Here is a 19,892-nt window from a genome sequence, read left to right on the forward strand (position 1 = left end):
TTTCTTCTCAGTTCAGTTTTAAACCTGCTTCCTCTAATCTTGAGGCCATGTGCTCTTATCCTAGTCTCACCTACCAATGCAACATCCTACTTCTATTTCTTTCATAATGTAATATATTTCTGTAAGATCCCCTCCAAACAAACCTGCTGGACTATAACCTGGTGTCATGTGACTTATGACTAAAAAATTTGTTATTACGCATCCTCATAGCAGTGGGATTTCAGGGCTCGAAGATAGGGACACTACCACTGCGCCTTAAAAAACCTCTGCAGCAAATAGGCCCTCTTCTAGTGAATGAATGGGGAGAGGTTTCTTCTCAACATGGGATACAAATATTATACCCTCAGAGCCCATTACACTAAATTGAGCCCTCTTCAGTTGAATGAATGGATGTGGAGGTGCCACAGTTGAATTGGTTGATAACGTTAAAAATCACATCTTCTCCCTGAATATGTGACACTACCGCTATAGCCCCAGAGCCCGTTGCAGTAAATTGGGTCATCTGCTGTTGAAGGAATGAAAAGGGCGGATACACTGATGTGATTGTGAAATTCCCAACCAATCCCAAAGCTTGTGGTCGGTACCGACTAATCGGAGAGAGATATTGCAGACGGTGGGACCAACACGACACGGAATGCCAGCTGCCATTGGTCAGGTGGAATAAGGTGCGCTCTGATTGGAGGAGGCGCAGATGACGCGCGTCACAGAAGGAGGAGACGGAAAGAAGAAGAAAAACAAAGATGGCGGCGCGAGGCTGCAGTTTTCTCATCGACTCAGCGGGCGGTTTCTGACGGAGGGAGGGGGGCAGACAGGCATCGTTTACCTCAGAAAATACCTTTAAAATACATTTCAAATTAAAGCCGGAACTTTTCAAACAAAAGTTGTGAAGAAAAGGAGACAGTCCCCGGTGGGGTTTATTGTTTATTTGTGTATAATTCCCGGGGCCCGGGAAGGGGGAGGTGACGGTTACCGGGTGAACGAGAAAACACATTAAAAATGTCGGCGTTGGAGGAGAGAGAGCCGGCGCCCGCGGCTTCTTCGGCGGCGGCCGGAGCCCAGGAGCTCAACAACCCCCCGGAGCTGGAGGAAGGTCCGAGCTCCAAGAAGCGGGGGGTCCGGCTGGAGGCTGGATTTGCTCAAGGCTTGTATCTATTAACTTATTTAAATGGTACCTACTGTATGGGGCTATGGTTTACATTAAAACCGGAGGGTCATGTCAGAGTGTTTGTTTATATTGAGCAGTTGTAGTTGGTAAAATACACTCCCTGGAGGATCACCTTCTATGATGCTGCATTTCTTGCCTTCTGCCCTTCCCCCATTTGTTATCTCCCATTTGATTTTACATTTTATTTGGTCAAATTTCATTTCATATTAATGAGACTTGGTATTCACTGTGTTATTAATTTGTTTGTTGGATTATTGTAAGAAAAAATTAATGATGTCATGTCATTTCTGATGTCAGAGTTTGACATTGAATGTGCAGATGTGAATACCAATAAATTGTGAAAATAAATCAAGAACTTGTGGTTCGAACAAAAAAAACAGTTCACTGATATTTATGGCATTGTCTCATTTGAGGAGGATGATTTGAGTCTGACCAACAAATCGTTTCATGTAGTCACCCAATTTAATTAAAATTTTCTTTAACTTAATTAAAGAAAATAACTCTAGCAGGCTAAGATTTGTACAATTTGTTTATAAGATTTATTTATAAGTCCATTGCTCTCGATGTGGTCTCTGCCATATTGGGGAGACTGGACGCCAACTTGCAGAACATTTCAGGGAACAGCTCTGAGACGCCAAAACTAAACGACCCCACCACCTTGTGGCTGAACACTTTAACTCCCCCCTCCCAATCCGTCAAGGACATGCAAGTCCTCGGCTGCCTCTCCCTCCAAGCTCTAGCTACCTGCCGCTTGTAGGAAGAACACCTCGTCTTCTGCTTTGGGACCCACTAACTACATAGGATCAATATAGATTTCATCAGTTTCTTTATTTCCCCTCCCCCCACCCCACCCACCCCCACACCACACACCTTGTCCCAGATCCAGAGTTGAAAAATGTGGCGCTGTAAAAATGCCTAGAGGCCATGCCTTTAGGAATTCCCTGGCCGTTCTCTGGCATAGCACTCATCCACAGATTCTATCAACAAACACATTGACATGGACCCAATATACCGGCCAATGCAGCGGACAGTTGGAACTGACAACCGGAAGCGGCAGAGACAAACCACTATAAATGCTGGAGGAAACATCACAGAAGCGCTTCACAAGAGGCTCCCAAGCACTAAGGATGTCACCTAGACAGGGGATGAAACGTCTGCAACAAAAATTCCCAGCTCGGCGAACAGAACCACAACGAGCACCCGAGCTACAAACCTTCTCACAAATTTTGAATTGAGCATAGGAGTTGGGACATCCTGTTGCAATTGTCACACATGCCACACAACACAAGGCGTGGCCCGTCTCTGACTTACCGTCCCTTTGAATATCAGGGGGAAGACACCCCTTTAATTGTAACATTCAGGAAAGATGCCTTACTTCAACAAAAATGTGCTGTGCTCACAGATGTTTGGACAGAGGAAGGGAGTTGCAGTCTGGGGTGAAGCTCAATCTTCATTCAGAGAAAGAGAGGAGCAGCAGTAGCTTCAGAAGCTCAAGGTCCAACTTGCGCATTCAGACAATAGGGGGACTCTTCTGGGTAAAATCTGGGAGTGAAGCAATGTCTCCTCCTTTCCATTCCTTATCCTGGGAGGGAGAGAGAAAGGGGGAAGCACTGTTCACTTGCAACAACGGGAGACAGAGAGTATGAATCCAAGCAGGAAGCAAACTCTGCAAAAGTCAGTTTCAGTCGGCTTCTTCTAGAATATTGTGTGCAATTCTGGTCTCCCTTCTATAGGAAGGATGTTGTGATACTTGAAAGGATTCAGAAAAGATTCACAAGGCTGTTGCCAGAGTAGGAGGGTTTGAACCACAAGGAGAGGCTGAATAGGATGGGGCTGTTTTCCCTAGAGCATCTCAGGCTGAGTGTGTGTTTTTTAAAGAGGTTTATAAAAACTTGAAGGGTGTGGATAGGGTGAATAGGCAAGGTCTTTTCCCTGGGATAGGGGGAGTGCAGAACTAGAGGGCATAGGTTTAGGGCGAGAGGGGAAAAATTTAAAAGGGACCTTGCAGTCAACCATTTTTTGCAGAGGGTGATGCGTGTATGGAATGAGCTGCCAGAGGAAGTGGTGGAGGCATCTGAATGGATATATGAAAAGGAAGGGTTTAGAGGGATATGGACCAAGTGATGGCAAATGGAACTAGACTAATTTTGGATATCCGATTGGCATGGACAAGTTAGATTGAAGGATCTGTTTCTGTGCTTTATGTCTCTGACTGTATGACTGGTGAAAAGCGTTGGCATTCGTCGAAACATTTATGTAACAGAAAATTATAAGAGGGTAAAGATTAGCCTCACATCATTGATCCATGAATCCTGGTGTAGTATGGATGTATTTCCAGTAATAGAGTCAGTATGGCATGGAAGGAGTCCAAAACGATGGCTTCTTTTACAAAAAGTCACACTTAAAACTTACATTTCCAGAAGACTCAGATTTAAGACAACCGTGCGTTAATATAAGACAGATAAGTCTGGGGTATATGTTACATATTTGATGGAATGTTTATAGCTCTCAAAGCCTGATTTGCAGTTGTTGCTGGGCTCGTAATATTGTACAGCAGAATATTGTGTATCTTCAGTAAGAATGTCAATACCGCATGATAGATGTCCATTCAGCAACTTGAGTGGACTCTTCATGGAGTATGCAATCCACCACATTACCCTGCTGTATACATTTACATATAGATCAGCACAAAGATCTTGGGTATTAAGAGAGGAAAGAATGTTCCACAGAAACTAGAATTGTGTGTTCTGATTTTCTATTGTGGACTGACAGCGATGACCTTTGCAACCTCTTTCCACAGGAATATTACAAGAGAAGAATTTGGAGGCAGAAATCTCAGACCAAACATCACATCGAAGTCTGACAGTCGCTTGATTCACCAGGACTTGGATATTGATAGCCTTGAAAACAAAGGGGAGAAGGTCTGTCTGCTTAGTTAGGTTTTAAATGTCAGTGTGACTGGAAACTCAGAGTCTCACATACCCACACACCAGAGTAGTGACTGGAACATGCTTTACAGACTGAATGAGAGTCCTCCAATTACCAGTCCACCAGTAACACCACACCTATGCTGTAAGTGTGAGCGAGTTTCAACTGATTGTTGAACCTGGAGAAATACGAGGACACCTGCACCATGGAGAAATCATGAAAATGCAGGGAGTGTAGGAACGGTTTCCCTTCCCCGCCTGCCCGATATTCATCAGCATTTATATACCGGGCAGCGGCCAATCACCTGCATTCAGCACAGGAAAGGCTTCACTCAGTCGCATCACCTCCTGGTCCACATTGTGGAGAAACTGCTCATCTGCCCTGTATGCTGAAGCAGATGAAGGACATTTTTTTTTTATCCTGGATGGAGCATACTGCAGGTATACCTGAAATAGATACATTTGTCTCTGTCCCATTGAGTCTCCAGCACATGGCCAGGCACAATTGGTCTCTGTGTTTATTCTCCACATGAGCCTCCATCCACCCCTCTTCATTGCTCTCCCATCTCCCCTCCATCAGCATAAGGGTATCCCCCACTTTTCGAAAGTTCACTTTACACTACTTCACTTTTACAAAAGACCTACATTAATACCTGTTCTCACAAACCGAAAGAAATCGGAAGAGGATTGTCGCTTTTACAAAGAAAGACATAATATAAATTAATTCATGGTAATTGCTTCTTCGCTTTAGGCCCATTTCAGCTTATGAAAGGAACACTCTACTTTCAAATAGTGGGGGAAAGCTGTATCAATACAGCACAGTCACAGGCTCTTCTCACTTGGTTTAGGCATACACACCCCCTCAAGCCTGTGCTAATTCTTAATCCTTACTTAGACCTGCTATTTATTGCCCATGTGTGGTTTCTGTTCCTCTGTTCACCTCCCCTTCATGTGTCTATCAAGATACACCTTAAACATTGTTAAGATGCCTGCTTCCACTACCTCCACTGGCAGTGCATTCCAGAAACCCACCACCCCTCTGTGTAAATTCCCCACCCCCACCACTTCTCCCCCAAACAGTCCCCCTTTCACCTTGAACCTGTGCCCTCTTTTAGTTGACTTTTCCACCCTGGAGGGAAAAAACGCCTCTGACTATCACAGAATCCCTCCAGCGTGGAAACAGACCATTCAGCCCAACAAGTCAACACCGGCCCTCCAAAGATTAACACATAGAGACCCGTTCCCTTACCCCTATTATCTACATTTACTCCTGACTAATGCACCAAACTTACACATCCCTGAACATTGGGGCAATTTACATACAGACAATCCAACTTAACCTGCCTTTCCCTGGACACTATGGGTAATTTAGCTTCGCTAATCCACCCTAACCTATACACGTTTGGATTGTAGGAGGAAGCCGGAGCACCCGGAGGAAGCCCACACAGACACGGGAGGTGGGGTGCAGGGACAATGTGCCAACTCCACACAGATAGTTGCCTGAGACTAAAATCGAATGCAGGTCCCTGGCACTGTGAGGCGTCAGTGCGAACCACTGAGCTACCTTGCCACCCCTGTCCAGCCAATCTGTGTGTCTCATCATTTTGTCGAGGTCTCCTCTCAGCCTCTGTTTTTCCAAAGAAAACAATCCAGGTTTATGCCTCCTCTGCTCGTAATGAGAGCCCTCCAGACTAGGCAATGTCCTGGTGAACCTTGTCTGTACCCTCTGCCAGAGCACCCACAACCTTCCAGTAGCACAGTGACCAGAACTGCACACAATATTCCGAATGGGGTCAGAATAAAGAGCTGTAACGTAACTCTTACACTCAAGGAACCGTGCTGTGTGCCTTCTTGACCACCGTGCCCACCTGCATTACCACTTCCACGGATCTATATGCCCAGATCCCTCTGTATGCCAGTGCTCCTATGTGTTCTGCCATTTATCATACAATTCTTATATTTCCTTCATCACTATCGAGGTTCACTTTAACTGTCTTTCTCTCTTCATCTCTTTTTCCCCCCTCCTCACCCCTCCACACATCAGCATATCATAAGACCATAGGAGCAGAAATTAGGCCATTCAGCCCATTGAGTCTGCTTCGCCATTCAATCATGGCTGATACGTTTCTCAACCCCATTCTCCCCGTAACCCTTAACCCCCTTGATACTCAAGAACCTATCTATCTCAGTCTTAAATATACTCAGTAACTTGGCCTCCGCAGCCTTCTGTGGCGGTGAATTCCATAGATTCACCACACTCTGGTTGAAGAAGTTTCTCTCCCCTCTGTTCTAAAGGGTCTTCCCTTGACACGAAAGCTGAGCACTCAGGTTCTAGTCTGTCCTACAAATGGAAACATCTTCCCAACATCCACGCCGTTTATTATTCTGTAGGTTTCAATTAGATCCCCTCTCATCCTTCTGAACTCCATGAAGTATAAACCTAGAGTCCTCTAATGTTCTTCATATGTTAAATTTTTCATTCCTGGACCATTCTTGTGAACCTCCTCTGAACATGTTCCAGGGCCAGTACATCCTTCCTGAGATATGGGGCCCAAATCTACATACAGTACTCTAATTGTGGCCTGACCGGAGCCTCAGAAGTACATCCCTGATTTTATATTCAAGTCTGATCAAAATAAATGCCTGCATTGCATTTGCCTTCCTAACCACTGACTCAACCTATAAGTTTACCTTGAGAGAATCCTGGAGTAGAATTCCATAGTCTGTCCCCATAATCTTTCTGTTCCTGAGTAGCAGCAGAGATTTACAGATACCTCGATTGTTTTCAGGGATACCAAGGGATCTTGGGAATTGCCAGTATCTCGGGAGGAGGCAGAGAGGAATGTGGTGTGGTCCTGTAAACTCCAGAACTTTCCAAACTCCCTGAGTCAGCAGTAACTCTTTCTGGACCAAGAAACAAAAGGGCCACTGAGAAACTGCTACATCAGAAGACCTCAGAAGCAGAAATGAGGCCATTCAGCTCACTGAGTCTGCTCCACCATTCAATCATTCTTACGTATCAAGGGTTACGGGGAGAATTGGGTTGAGAAACATATCAGCCATGATTGAATAGTGGAGCAGACTCAATGGGCTGAATGGCCTAATTTCTGGTAGTTAGTCATCCCTGGGTAGAAGGACGCAAAACAACAAGTTGTTTCCTGGGACCGATGAGCTAAGCGTTTAATAACCTCATGACAAAAGGACAATTAAGTTTGTCTGTGGAAGGAAGGCACTGACGTAAAGGGGTTTTTTGCAGGAAAGGCTGTATCAAACAAACCACTAACCCTCGAGGATAAGAAGGTAAGCTACAGACGGGAGATCTCCAGAAGTGTGGGGAGATGGTGTTAGAATCTAAAGAAGCATCACACCACAGATTTGAAAGCGAGGAATCTCCACCAGAATGCAACTCCAGAAAGATGCAGCAGCAGTACTTGGAAGAAGAATGCTGCACTGAATCCCTGGATACTTCCAGAGACAAACTGTTGGTGGAAACTCAGTTAAATTCTGCCATCAATTGGGTGATAGCCAAGTTGTGAGTGAGGTTGAACTTGGTTACTTGAGTTTTATTTTTGGTTGCTGCATACAATCAAGTGTAAATCATTGTTTCAGCAGTTAATTGTGTGCAGTTTCTGAGTTAAGAGCCAAATTAAAGCGATTCACCCACAACCACAGTGAGAGGCTGGGATTCATGTTGACTCCATTGCATTCAGCAGTACATCACGTCAATACTCTTATAAAGCGAAGGCTGACAGCACCACCTTTCTCAAACAGAGGAGAGTGTCGCCCAATAATCTATAAAATTAGCATGAAAAGTGGTGTAACCTGCTCTAGTGATAAGAATAAATCCCCAACACTTTAAAATCAACAATCAGCAATTTATTTATCCAACTCTCATGGTGAACAAATGAACAAAACTATTAACAAACTGGATACAGGCCAGGAGCAGATGGGTGGCACTAGTTTAGTTAGGGATCATGGACTGGTTGGTCTGAAGTGTCTGTTTCCAGGCTGCATGACTCCATAGCACGGAATGAATGGGGATCCATCCCAAAGATGATAAAGGTTTCAAGCACCACCTTAGGCAAATGTGTGGACACCCCTCCAGATAACTGAGGGCAGTGGGACACTGAGGGTCAGTAGATCAGTCAGCCAGCCAGTTCTCTCCAGGAGACTTCTCTCTTAAGAAAGGAAGTGGTTTCCTGCCCCATCAGCCAGATTATCCAGTTTGGATTAGGTCCTATATTTCCAACAAAATAGGTAGACAGGGCAGTGTCTATAACAAATATGTTATTAAACTTGGAAGCGTGCTGAAGACATATACAAGGATGTTGCCAGGACTCAAGGGTCTGTGTAAAAGGGAGAGGTTGGACAAGCTAAGATATTTTTATTTAGAGCATTAGAGACTGACAGGGGCCCTTAGAGAAGTGAAGTGATCGTGAGAGGCATGGAGAGGGTGAATGCACTCAGACGTTTACCCCGGGGTTGGGGAAGTGAGAGCTAGAGGGCATCAGTTTAAGGTTAGAGGAAAAAGAATAAAAGGGAATGTGAGGGGCAACTTTTTTTTTTATGCAGACGGTGGTACACATATGGAATGAAATGCCAGCGGAAGTGGTTGAGGTGGGTACATTAACAATATTTATAAGGCATTTGGACAAATAAGTGGATAGGAAAGGTATGGAAGGAAATGGGCCAAGTGCAAGGAAATGGGCTTAGTGTTGATGGACAGTTTGGTTGGCATGGACCATGTTGGGCCGAAGGGCCTGTCTCCTGCTGTGGGACTCTATGATTCATGTCTCTTTGTCGGTCCGACAGTTTTGAGTTTCCAAATGAACATCTTACTAAATCAGGCCGAATAAACTCCAATCTCATTCATCAACTCTGATGCGGAGGTGCTGGTATTGAATTGGGGTGGACAAGGTCAGAAGTCACATGGCACCAGATGAAGTGATGAAGGAGCAGCACTCATAAAAGAGCAATGCTCTTAAAGTTTGTGATTTCAAATAAACTTATTGCACTGTAACATGGTGTTGTGTGACTTCCGACTTCTTCAACTCTGGGTTTGTCTCAAACTTGACGGGATACTTTGTCCAACTCGGCATGTTTTATCAGTATCGCTTGGAGGAATTCTTTTTTTTAAAAGATTAGATTCCCAACAGTATGGAAACAGGTCCTTTAGCCCAACAAGTCCACACTGGCCCTCCGCAGAGTAACCCAGCCAGACCCATTCCCCTATTCCTATTCCTCTACATTTACCCCTGACTAATGCACCACACCTACACATCCCAGAACACTATGGGACAATTTAGATGGGCCAATCCATCCTAACCTGTACACCTTTAGACCAGGGGAAGGAAACCGGAGCACTCAGAAGTAACCCATAGAGATGTGGGGGGGACATCGTGAAAGATACACACAGACTGTCATCCCGAGGGTGGAATTGAACCCAGGTCAGCATCGTGAGGCAGTGGTACTAACCACTGAGTCACCATACCACCCCTGAGCCACGTAGGTGGGCTTGGGGGGGTGGGGGCGGGGAGGGGATGGTGAGTCCAGCACAAAACAAAAAAAGCCCACTGCACCCACTGTCAGAATGGGCAAGAGGTTCAGCCTTGGGGGTGACCCACTGCAGCGTCACTGGTGGAATCTGATTGTTGGGTGCACTGGTGCCCCCGCTGGTGCCTCCGCAAGTTGCAGGACAATGTGAACCTCTGCCCGCAGTCGGGGCAGGCAAACGGTCTCTCCCCGGTGTGGACCCATTGATGGGCCAGCAGTTTGGAGGAGCGGGTGAACCCCTTTCCACACTCGGGGCAGCTGAATGGCCTTTCCCTGGTGTGGACCCGCCGGTGGGACAACAGGTTAGAGGAATTGCTGAAGGCCTTACCACACTCAGAGCAGGCGAAAGGCCTCTCCCCCGTGTGGATTCTCCGGTGTCTCAGTAGGTCGGAGGAATTGCTGAAGGCCTTCCCGCACTCTGGGCAGCTGAAGGGCCTCTCCCCCGTGTGGACCCGCTGATGGGCCAGCAGGTTGGAGGATTTACTGAAGGCCTTCCCGCACTCTGGGCAGCTGAAGGGCCTCTCCCCCGTGTGGACCTGCTGATGGGCCAGCAGGTTGGAGGAATTGCTGAAGGCCTTCCTGCACTCTGGGCAGCTGAAGGGCCTCTCCCCTGTGTGGACCCGCCGGTGCCTCAGCAGGTTGGAGGAGTCGCTGAAGGCCTTCCCGCACTCTGGGCAGCTGAATGGCCTCTCCCCCGTGTGGACTCGCCGGTGCTTCAGCATGTCGGAGGAATTGCCAAAGGCTTTCCCGCACTCGTGGCAACTGAAAAGCCTCTCTCCTGCATGGATTCGCTGGTGGGTCTGGAGGTTGTCCACACAAGTGAACCCTTTCCCGCACACAGAGCAGTAAAACGTCCTCTCACCAGTCTGTATATGCTGGTGGGCCAGCAGGACACAGGAGCAAGTAAAGCCCTTCACCCGCTTGGGGCAGGAGAACGGCCTCTTCCCAGTGTGATTGCACTGATGAGCCGCCAGGACAGATGGGACATGGAAGCCCTTCCCGCAGTTGCCACACTTCCATGGTTTCTCAACGGGGAGTGTTGCCTCAGGTTTCTCCATGGCCGAAGCTTCAGCTGCACACACACACACACACACGTGTACAACCCCGCCGTGAATTCTTCTTTCCAGGCAGTAGAGTTATTTCAGGCTCCACACTCAGTGCGCTGCAACAGTAACGTCTTTCAACCAGTCCCCCCGTACTCAAACAGGAAGCAAAAAGAAAGCTTTGCTCCTTCTCACAGAATCATAGTTGAAAATTGTTGCGGTCCTGGTGGATTGAGTGACTGTCAGACATTGACGTGAAAGTGAGGAATGGAGACGCTGGAGAGTCAGATTCAAAAATGCGTTGCTGGAAAAGCGCAGCATGGCAAGCAGCATCAGATAAGCAGGAAAATCAACATTTTGGACTTGAGCCCTTTATCTGTTGACTTTGAAACTTCTGTCTTCAGATAGTCTGTAAGAAAAGATTACAAAAATCATCACTGCCAGTCCGGTTAAGAATGAGACATCAAGGCATTGACACTGACACCAGAGAGAAACTGTACATATAGATGTGGCAAATGTTAGTGGCAAGCCAGAGTGATAAAGATATGTAGCACAGAAACAGACCCTTTGGTCTAATTCATCCGTGCCAACTAGATAACCTAACCTAATCTCGGCTGATTTGCCAGCATCTGGCCCATATCATCTAAACCCTTCCTAATCGTATACCCATCCAGATGCCTTTTAATGTCATAATTGTGCCAGCACCCACCACTTCTTCTGACAGCTCTTTCCTTAAACACGCCACTTTCTGCATGAAAGACTTATCCCTTAGGTTCCTTTGTTAAGTTCTTTTGCTTGAGCTTCTTACACTGCAATACGCCAACTTCTGTGAACAACCAAACTTTATTAAGTACAGTACAAGCTGTGGAGAAACTCTTAACACTCTTCGCAATGCTTGAACACAACAGTACCAAAAAAACAAACCCCTTAAACAAAGTAAAACTGAAACAGAGGCTTACAGTTGAAGTTAGAAGGGCAGAAGGAGACAGTATTAGCAGCCTTTCTCCACACAGCCCACTGCTTAACTCACCCAAACAAGACTTCAGCTTTCAGGACTGACCACTCCCCTTTCATTGTACAGGTCACTTCTAAAACATAAAAGCTTTGGCCTCAAGTCTCATCTGTTCACACATTACCAAAAATGCCTCCCAATACCGTTTTTCATCTCTGTACTAAACCAGTTGCTTCGGAGCTTGGGTCTTTTTACCACCCCTCTGAAAAAAAACCAAGGACACAGCATCCTTGAGAAGAAGGACCAGCTTTTAGAAAAAAGGACCAGCTTTGTGACAGAGGGATATAGGCCAAACACTGGCAGATGGGATTAGATTAGTTTCAGAACATAGCATGGAGTAGTTGGACTGAAGGGACTGTTTCTGTGCTGTTTGACTCGGTAACTGTTCTGCAATGGTGTGAAAACCATTTTCTTGCCTTCCCCCATAAACGTCCACTTCTTTGTTGTTCCAAAATCAGATGAACTCAGCCTTGAATATATTCAATGATCCCATAACTGCAGGAAGACATCCCCACTTCTGAACTCAATTCCTCTTGCTAATATAACACGTGCTTTGCTCATTGCTTGCTGCATCTATCTGACAACTGGCATTAACTGGTATGGAAGGACGCTGAGGCCCCTTTATACACATTCCTGATGAAGGGCTCGGGCCTGTAACGCTGATTCTCCTGCTCCTCGGATGCTGCCTCATCTGCTGTGCTTTTCGAGCACCACACTTTTTGACTCTGATCTCCAACATTTGCAGTCCTCACTTTCTCCACATCCCAATATATCACCATTTAAACAATGCATCTCCTTTCTGCTCCCCCCCCCGGGAATGCTATCACTTCACATCGTGGTACTGCATTTTCCATGAGCTTGCCAACTGAGACACAGACCTGGCCCAACTTTTCCAGAATCTGTCCCCTCCATAAATTGAGATTGAGAGAGAGAGACACACACAATAAAGGTGTCTCTGATTAGTAGGAGGACCACGCTCCTTCCGGTCCTCCAGGGCTTCCTATTGGCCCAACAAAAGAAGATCACGCGCAGTTTCCGCGGACAGCCAGGAGCACGCGCAGATTTTGCTGACACCGGCGAACATGCGCAGTGTGTGTTGTCACCGAGGAGCATGCGCAAGATGCTCTGTGACGTTGCTGGTGTTACCGACAGGTTTTGTGCCCAAATGACACTCGGAGACAAGAAAGGCTGGAGCGACATTTTATATTTATCCTGCGGCTCCACATTCTATTCCTTTTGCATTTTATTTGACGACTCATCTTTTCCTCAGGGTAGGGGATTCCCAAACTGGAGGGCATAGATTGAAGGTGAGAGGGGAAAGATTTAAAAGGGACCGAAGGAGTAGAAAAAAAGTGTGAAAGTTAATTCCCCAAAATTAACTTTCCAAACCTGCACATCTTTGGATTGTGGGGAGAAACCGGAGCACCAAAGGAATCCCACGCAGACATGGGGAGAAGGTGCAAACTCCACTCAGACAGTTGCCCGAGACTGGGATCAAACCCGGGTGCCTAGCGCTATAAGGCAGCAATGCCAGCCACTGAGCCTGTTCAGAAAAAGCAGCAATTGATTTATATTAGGGTGAGAGGGGAAAGGATTAAAAGGGACCTAAAGGGCAACTATTTTACGCAGCGGGTGCTGCGTGGATTGAATGAGCTCCCAGAGGAAGTGGTGGAGGCTGGTACAATTACAATATTCAAAAGGCATCTGGATGGGTATATGAACAGGAAGGTTTGGAGGGATATGGGCCAAGAGCTGGCAAATGGGCCGAGATTAATTTAGGATATATGATTGGCACGGAACAAACAGTTTGTTTCCACGCTCCACAACTGTTTCTACATAGTCAGAATTGTTATGACACGGACTGCACCACCCGCCCCCCCAACTAATTTAAACCCAAAAAAGATTTACCCCATGTGGTAATGTGAAAATTCAAGAGGTAAGGAACTGTTTCTAAAAGTCACTATTTAAAGTTTTATTTAATGATCTAGGACACTAACTTGCAAGTGTTTAAATCTGCTGGGATTTTTCGTACCGCCAAATCTATTCAAATCTGTCTCAACCAGTTCAAATCTCGGACGAAAGCCCTCAAATTTTAAAACATTGTGTGCAACCTCCCCTACCTAATTTAAACCAGCAACATAGAGAAGGTTTAACCCATGCAGTAATCTGAAAATTCAAGAACCAAGAAACTATTCCCAAAGGTCAGTATTTAAAGTAAAAATTAACAACTTTATTTATTAAAGTCTAACGGAGAATAATTAATTAACAACTATTTTCAACTCCTGTCTCTAACCTATCTTCTACCTTCCCCTATATGATACCAGTCCAATAAAAACCCCTGATTAAGATTTACCGAAAGATTCAAACTTCAAACCCAGCCTGCTGTTAAATCTTCTCTTTGGACCTTCCTCTGTAGATTTGCTCTCCAGGTCGGTGTCGATGTTTTTTCTCTGTGCAGACTCCTCTGGACAGGTACACTCAGAGTTCTCACGAGCAGCCTACATTTGTTGGTCTTTTGGCAGTTCTCCTGTAACTGTTGAACTTTTTGTTTTGATTTTGTACTCCAAAGCATCAAATCGTTTCATTGGTGTTAATATTAGATTGGATTAAATTCCCTACAGTGCTGAACCAGGCCCTTCGGCCCAACCAGTCCACACCGACCCTCCGAAGAGTAACCCACCCAGACCCATTTCCCTCTGACGAATGCACCGAACACTATGGGCAATATAGCATAGTCACTTCACCTGACCTGCACATCTTTGGACTGTGGGAGGAAACTGGAGCACCCAGACTAAACCCATGCAGACACGGGGAGAATGTGCAAACTCCACACAGTCAGTCACCCAAGGTTGGTGTGAGGCAGCAGTGCTAACCAATATTCTCAAAATACTAAATTCAAACTTGATTGGAATTCAGTATTTTGGGGCAAGATTTAAATCGATTGGCCAAAATTGAGTATGTTTTTGTCTCCAGGCAACCCAGCTACTGAGCTGTTCGACCAAATGTTAAATTGTTACCTTGTTCAGAACGTTTGGTGCTATGTCAGGTGGTTCTGCTCGCTTTTCAACTCTCTTGAAGGGAGAATACACCTCTACACCTTCTAACAGAACCAATTTTTCAAGACTAGGGTTCGGCCATTCACCCCTAACAGGAGAATGTGAGTACTGCAGATGCTGGAGATTAGAGTCAAGAATGTGGTGCTGGAAAAGCACAGCAGATCAGGCAACATCCGAGGAGCAGGAAAATTGACATTTCGGGAAAACTGACATTTCGAGCAAAAGCCTCATTCACCCCGAACAGCCTGTCCTCAACTGCACATAGTTCAAAGCAAGTTTTAGAAAGATGGCTGCAGCTTTGTCTTAATATAAAATTGAACATGTGTTCAAACTTTAATGCTGTTTCAGAATATATTATTCTAGCTATTCTCAATTTGAAAGATCAGCCATTTCTTGTGCACCCCGATCTCCCAGGCAGTTTCATCACCAACCATTTTCTCTCTCTCTCTCTCTCTCTTCTAAGAGCTTGATACAGCGATCAAAGAGAGCTTGAGGCATGAGAACGTTCAGTGGGAGTTGGAAGAGAGACAGAATGGACAGGGTGACAGAGTGTGGGGGCCATTGAGAGACTGGGGGGAACAGAGGGTGGTGGGGGCTGAAAGGAAAGACTCGGGGGTCAAAGGGTGGAGGAAGAGAATGAGGGGGAGAGAGAGAAAATGGGGGGCAGAGACTTGCAGGGTGAGAGAGAATGGATGGGGGCGGTGGGTGGGGAGAGAGACAGCACAATTCAGACCTTCCCCAGGACTGGGGCAGTGTTCCATGAACTGGAACCTACTCCTCCCACAGCAGTCATTTCTCAATCCACATATGGCTAAAGGAGAAGAATTATATAATCCCTGCAGGCCATTTCACCTATCAAATTCACACTGACCTTCTGCACAGCATCCCACCCAGACTCATCCACTTACCCTACAGCTCTGCAGTTCCCCATGGCTAACTCACTCTAACCTGCACATTCCTGGACACTTTAGCATAGCCGATCCATCCGAAACTGCAGATCCTTGGACTATGGAAGGAAACCAGAGCACCCAGAGGTAACCCGCGCAGACAGAAGGGGGAGAACATCCCAAAGTTCACACTACCAGTCATGAGAAGGTGGAATCAAATCGCTTCTAACAATTCTCCCACACCTGTAAAACCCTGAGCACCATGGGTAATTTAGCAGGGCCAATCCACCCTAACCTGGGCAAAGATAAAAATCACATGACGCCAGTCCAACAGGTTTATTTGGAAGCAGTAGCTTTCAGAGCACTGCTCCTTCATCAGGTGGTTGTGGAGTATAAGATCATAAGACACTGAGTTTACAGCAAAACATTACAGAGTCATGCCACTGAAATGATACATTGAAGAAACCTGGATTGTAAAGTCTTTCATCTTTAGAATGAGTTGCTGGTGTCATTAATATGTAAACCCCAGAACTTCTTATAAGACACCTACTCGAGATAACTTAAGGTTTTATAAGAAAAGATGACAACTCAGCTCAGACAATGCATTAAAGGTGTGAGGCCAGAGTCTGTCTGTATCCCAGTTTTTGAGTCAGACTGGTTCTATTTCCAAAGTGGAATTTACAAAATATTCCATGTATTGTCTGCCTGCAGACTGCATTTTTTGAGCAAAATAGATGGTATCTGCAAATACAAATTCACCCCATAGACCTCGGTGTGTGTGTGTGCACGTGCACACACACGAGAGAGAGAGTAAAAGTCTAGTTCCATACTGTATATCTCTGTCTATTGCATAACAGATGCTTTATTTCTGTTGATGTAAACATTGTTATAAAACATAGCTGGGTACTAATACTTAGATGTAAGGGAGAGACAATTCTTCAATTAGGGCACTATAAGAATCCTGGCAGACCCCTATTTCTAGTTTACTTGCCAATGAACAGACACAAGCACCTATTTAATTCTAACTTTTCGCCTGTTTTGTTATATTTTCTGGTATGATACTCTGTGTCTGGATGGTTGACAGGCTGGGAGATTGTGGGTTGGACTTTGATTGACTTTTATTGTTCCGGAAGGTGTCAAAGGAGGTTAAAGCTTCAGCAAAAATGAAGCAGAGCTGTGAACGGACAACAACTGTGTGGGAACAGGGAGATCAATAGAGGACAAAGAAACCAGGACCTGAAATCCGAGCTGACACCAGACTATCCTGTGATCAGTGCTTTGATTAGCAGCGTCAACCCGCTATCTTTACCTAGCTTCCCATTCGACTTGAATGCCTCATCTCCCCTCAATATTTAGGATCCAATCCTTGTCATCCTGAAGCTATGTCTCTGTAAGGAGTCCCAGATCATAATTATTCTCTTCAATGTGTGCAGTCAATTCATTCACTTTTGTTACATTGCAGTGCTATTACGACACAGAGTAACCCCCTCTGATAAATTAAACCAGAATCACAGAAATGATTCACCCCATGCAGTAATATGTAAAAGTTTGAGGTAAATATTTAAAGTAAGAATTAACAACTTTACTCTTTATGTCCAACATGCGAATCCTATGCCCTCTAGGTTTGAAGTTGCCTACCATGGGGAAAGGATTTTGTCTATCCAACCTATCCATACCCCTTATAAACTTCTGTAAGGTCACCCATCAGCCTCTAATGCTACAGGGAAATTATCCCTGGAGTATTCAGCATCTTCCTATCGCTCAAACCCTCCAACTCTGTCTACATCTTTGTAAATCTTTTCTGAACCCTTTTAAGTTTCACAACGTTCTTCCAGATGAGGGCAACGGTAATTGCACACAGTTTTCCAAAAGTGGCCTAACATGACCTCCCAACCCCTGTACTCAATGCTCTGACCAATAAAGGAAAGCGTACCAAATGCCTTCTTCACGATCCTGTCTCCCTGCAATTCCACTTTCAAGGAATTATGAACCTGCAAGGACACTGTTTAGCAACACTCCCCATTAACTATGTAAGTCATGCCCTGATTTGCCTTACAAAATGTAACACCTCACATTTATCTAAATTAAACTCATGTTGCCATTCCTCCGCCCATCAGCCCATCTGATCAATTCTAATTTGTATTGAACTTTATTTCCTCTCTCATCCCCTAAAAGCTGAGAATCTCCATCCCACACACACTCCCTCCATTCTGACTTTGCTGAACCCAATTCCTGCTGTAACTCATCTTGAAAGGTGTGGTTCATGCTGATTAACAGGCCCACACTCGGGGGAGGTGGAGATCTAATTGAAACAGACAGAATTCTGAATGGCCTGGACAAAGTGCACATGGGGAAGATGTTCCTAATGGTAGGAGAGTCTAGGACCCGAGAGCACAGCATCAGAGTAAAAGGAATATCTTTTAGAACAAAGATAAGGCGAAACATTTTCAGCCGGTGAGTGGTGAATATGTGGAATTCATTGCTACAGAAGGCTGTGGAGGCCAGATCACTGAGTAGATTTAAGATGGAGATAGATAGGTTCTTGAGTATCAATGGGATGGAGGATTACAGGGAGAAAGTGGGAGAATGGGATTGAGAAACTTATCAGCCAGAACTTAAGAGTACAGCAGCCTTGATGGGTTGAGAGGCCTAATTTCAGCTCCTGTGTTTTATGGTCTCTTGTTGTTCTGGATTAGGAGTGGGCAAATTGGGAGCAGGAATAGGCCATTTAGCCTGTCGAACTTGCACCAGCATTGAACAGATCATAAGTAGATCTGAGTATACCGACGTAAAAGGTAAAAACAAGGACTGCAGATGCTGGAAACCAGAGTCTAGACTAGAGTGGTGCTGGAAAAGCACAGCAGGTCAGGTAACTCCTCGGATGCTGCCTGGTCTGCCATGAATATACCTACATTCAGGTTAATAAGCTGGAAATTTTTTCACTGGAGCAGAGGAGGATTATAACATCGTGAGGGGTTTAGATGAGGTGAACGGCCAAAATCCTCTCTCTAAGCTGGGGGTTCAAGATTACGGAGCAAATTTTGGAAGAGAGAGAGGAGAAAGATTTTAAAAGGATATGAGAGTTGCCATTTTCTTCCCCCCAGAGAGTGGTTTGTGTGTGGAATGAATTTCCAGACAAAGGGGTGGATGCAGATACATTTATAACATTTAAAAGACATTTGGATTAGTATATGAATGATGAAGTTTAACTTAAATAAATGTGAAGCGCTGGATTTTGGAAAAGCAAATCAAAGCAGGACTTAGCATAAAAAGTGTATAAGGTCCTGGGGAAGTGTTGCTGAATAAAGAGACCTTGGAGTGCAGGTTCATAGTTCCTTGAAGGTCAAGTCCCAGGTAGATATGATAGTGAAGGCAGCATTTGGTATGCTTTCCTTTATCGGTTACAGCACTGAGTAAAGGAGTTGGGAGGTAGGTGATGTGCAGCCCTACAGGACATTGGTGAGACCACATTTGGAATTTGGGTGCAACTCTGGTCTCCTGCCCATCAGAAGGACGGTGTGAAACTTGAAAGGGTTCAGAAAAGATTTACCAGCATGTTGCCAAATTTGAAAAAATTAGCTCTCGGGAAAGGCTGAATAGGCTGCGGCTGTTTTCCCTGGAGCGTCGGAGGCTGAGGGATGACCTTAGAGGTTTATAAAGTCATGAGAGGCATGGATAGGGTAAATAGACAAAGTCTTCTCCCTGGGGTGGGGGAGTGCAGAACTAAAGGTTTTGGGCGAACGGGGAAAGACATAAAAGAGCTCTAAGGGGAGCCTTTTCACAGAGTAGTGGGTATATGAAGTGACCAGCCAGAGGAAGTGGTGGAGACTGGTATAATTACAGAATTTAAAAGGCATTTGGATTGGTCTATAATAGAAGGGGTTCAAGGGATATGGGCCCAGGGCTGGCAAACAGACTAGATTAGGATAACTGATAGGCATGGAAAAATTGGACCGAATGGTCTGTTTCTGTGCTGTACATCTCTATGACTCCAATATAAAAGGTTCAGAGGGATATAGGTTAAACACAGGCAGGTGGGTCCAGTTTAGTTTGAGAACATAGTCAGCATGGACGAGTTGGACTGAAGGGTCTGTTTCTGTAACTGACCTGTACTGGTCTTGCCTCCCCCATAACCATCACTTCTTTGTTGTTCAAAAATCAGATGACCTCAGCCTTGGATATATTCAATTACGCCCAAACTGCAGGAAGGCGTCCCCACTTCTGAACTCAATTCCTCTTGCTAATATAC

The 19,892-nt window shown here is 45.3% G+C and overlaps 2 protein-coding genes across 2 annotated transcripts in view; one reads left to right on the forward strand and one right to left on the reverse strand.

Annotated features, from left to right (window-relative positions):
* LOC148143567 (uncharacterized) overlaps window positions 1–7,758 on the forward strand; it is a 31,222-nt gene extending 23,464 nt beyond the window's left edge. Inside the window, exons 3-4 of the mRNA XM_087974389.1 lie at window positions 3,966–4,086; window positions 7,349–7,758. Of these exons, the coding sequence (XP_087830515.1) occupies window positions 3,966–4,086; window positions 7,349–7,375 (148 nt within the window). The 3' untranslated portion in view covers window positions 7,376–7,758. The remainder of the gene's footprint in view (window positions 1–3,965; window positions 4,087–7,348) is intronic.
* A 12-nt stretch (window positions 7,759–7,770) lies between these two features.
* LOC148143568 (uncharacterized) overlaps window positions 7,771–19,892 on the reverse strand; it is a 262,855-nt gene continuing 250,733 nt past the window's right edge. The window contains exon 9 of the mRNA XM_087975240.1: window positions 7,771–10,387. Within this exon, the coding sequence (XP_087831366.1) occupies window positions 9,696–10,387 (692 nt within the window). The 3' untranslated portion in view covers window positions 7,771–9,695. The remainder of the gene's footprint in view (window positions 10,388–19,892) is intronic.

This window comes from Chiloscyllium plagiosum, unplaced genomic scaffold (genome assembly GCF_037043375.1).
Source record: "Chiloscyllium plagiosum isolate Xiang-an unplaced genomic scaffold, Cpla_swu_hap1 HiC_scaffold_27, whole genome shotgun sequence".
NCBI classification, from domain to species: Eukaryota; Metazoa; Chordata; class Chondrichthyes; order Orectolobiformes; family Hemiscylliidae; genus Chiloscyllium; species Chiloscyllium plagiosum.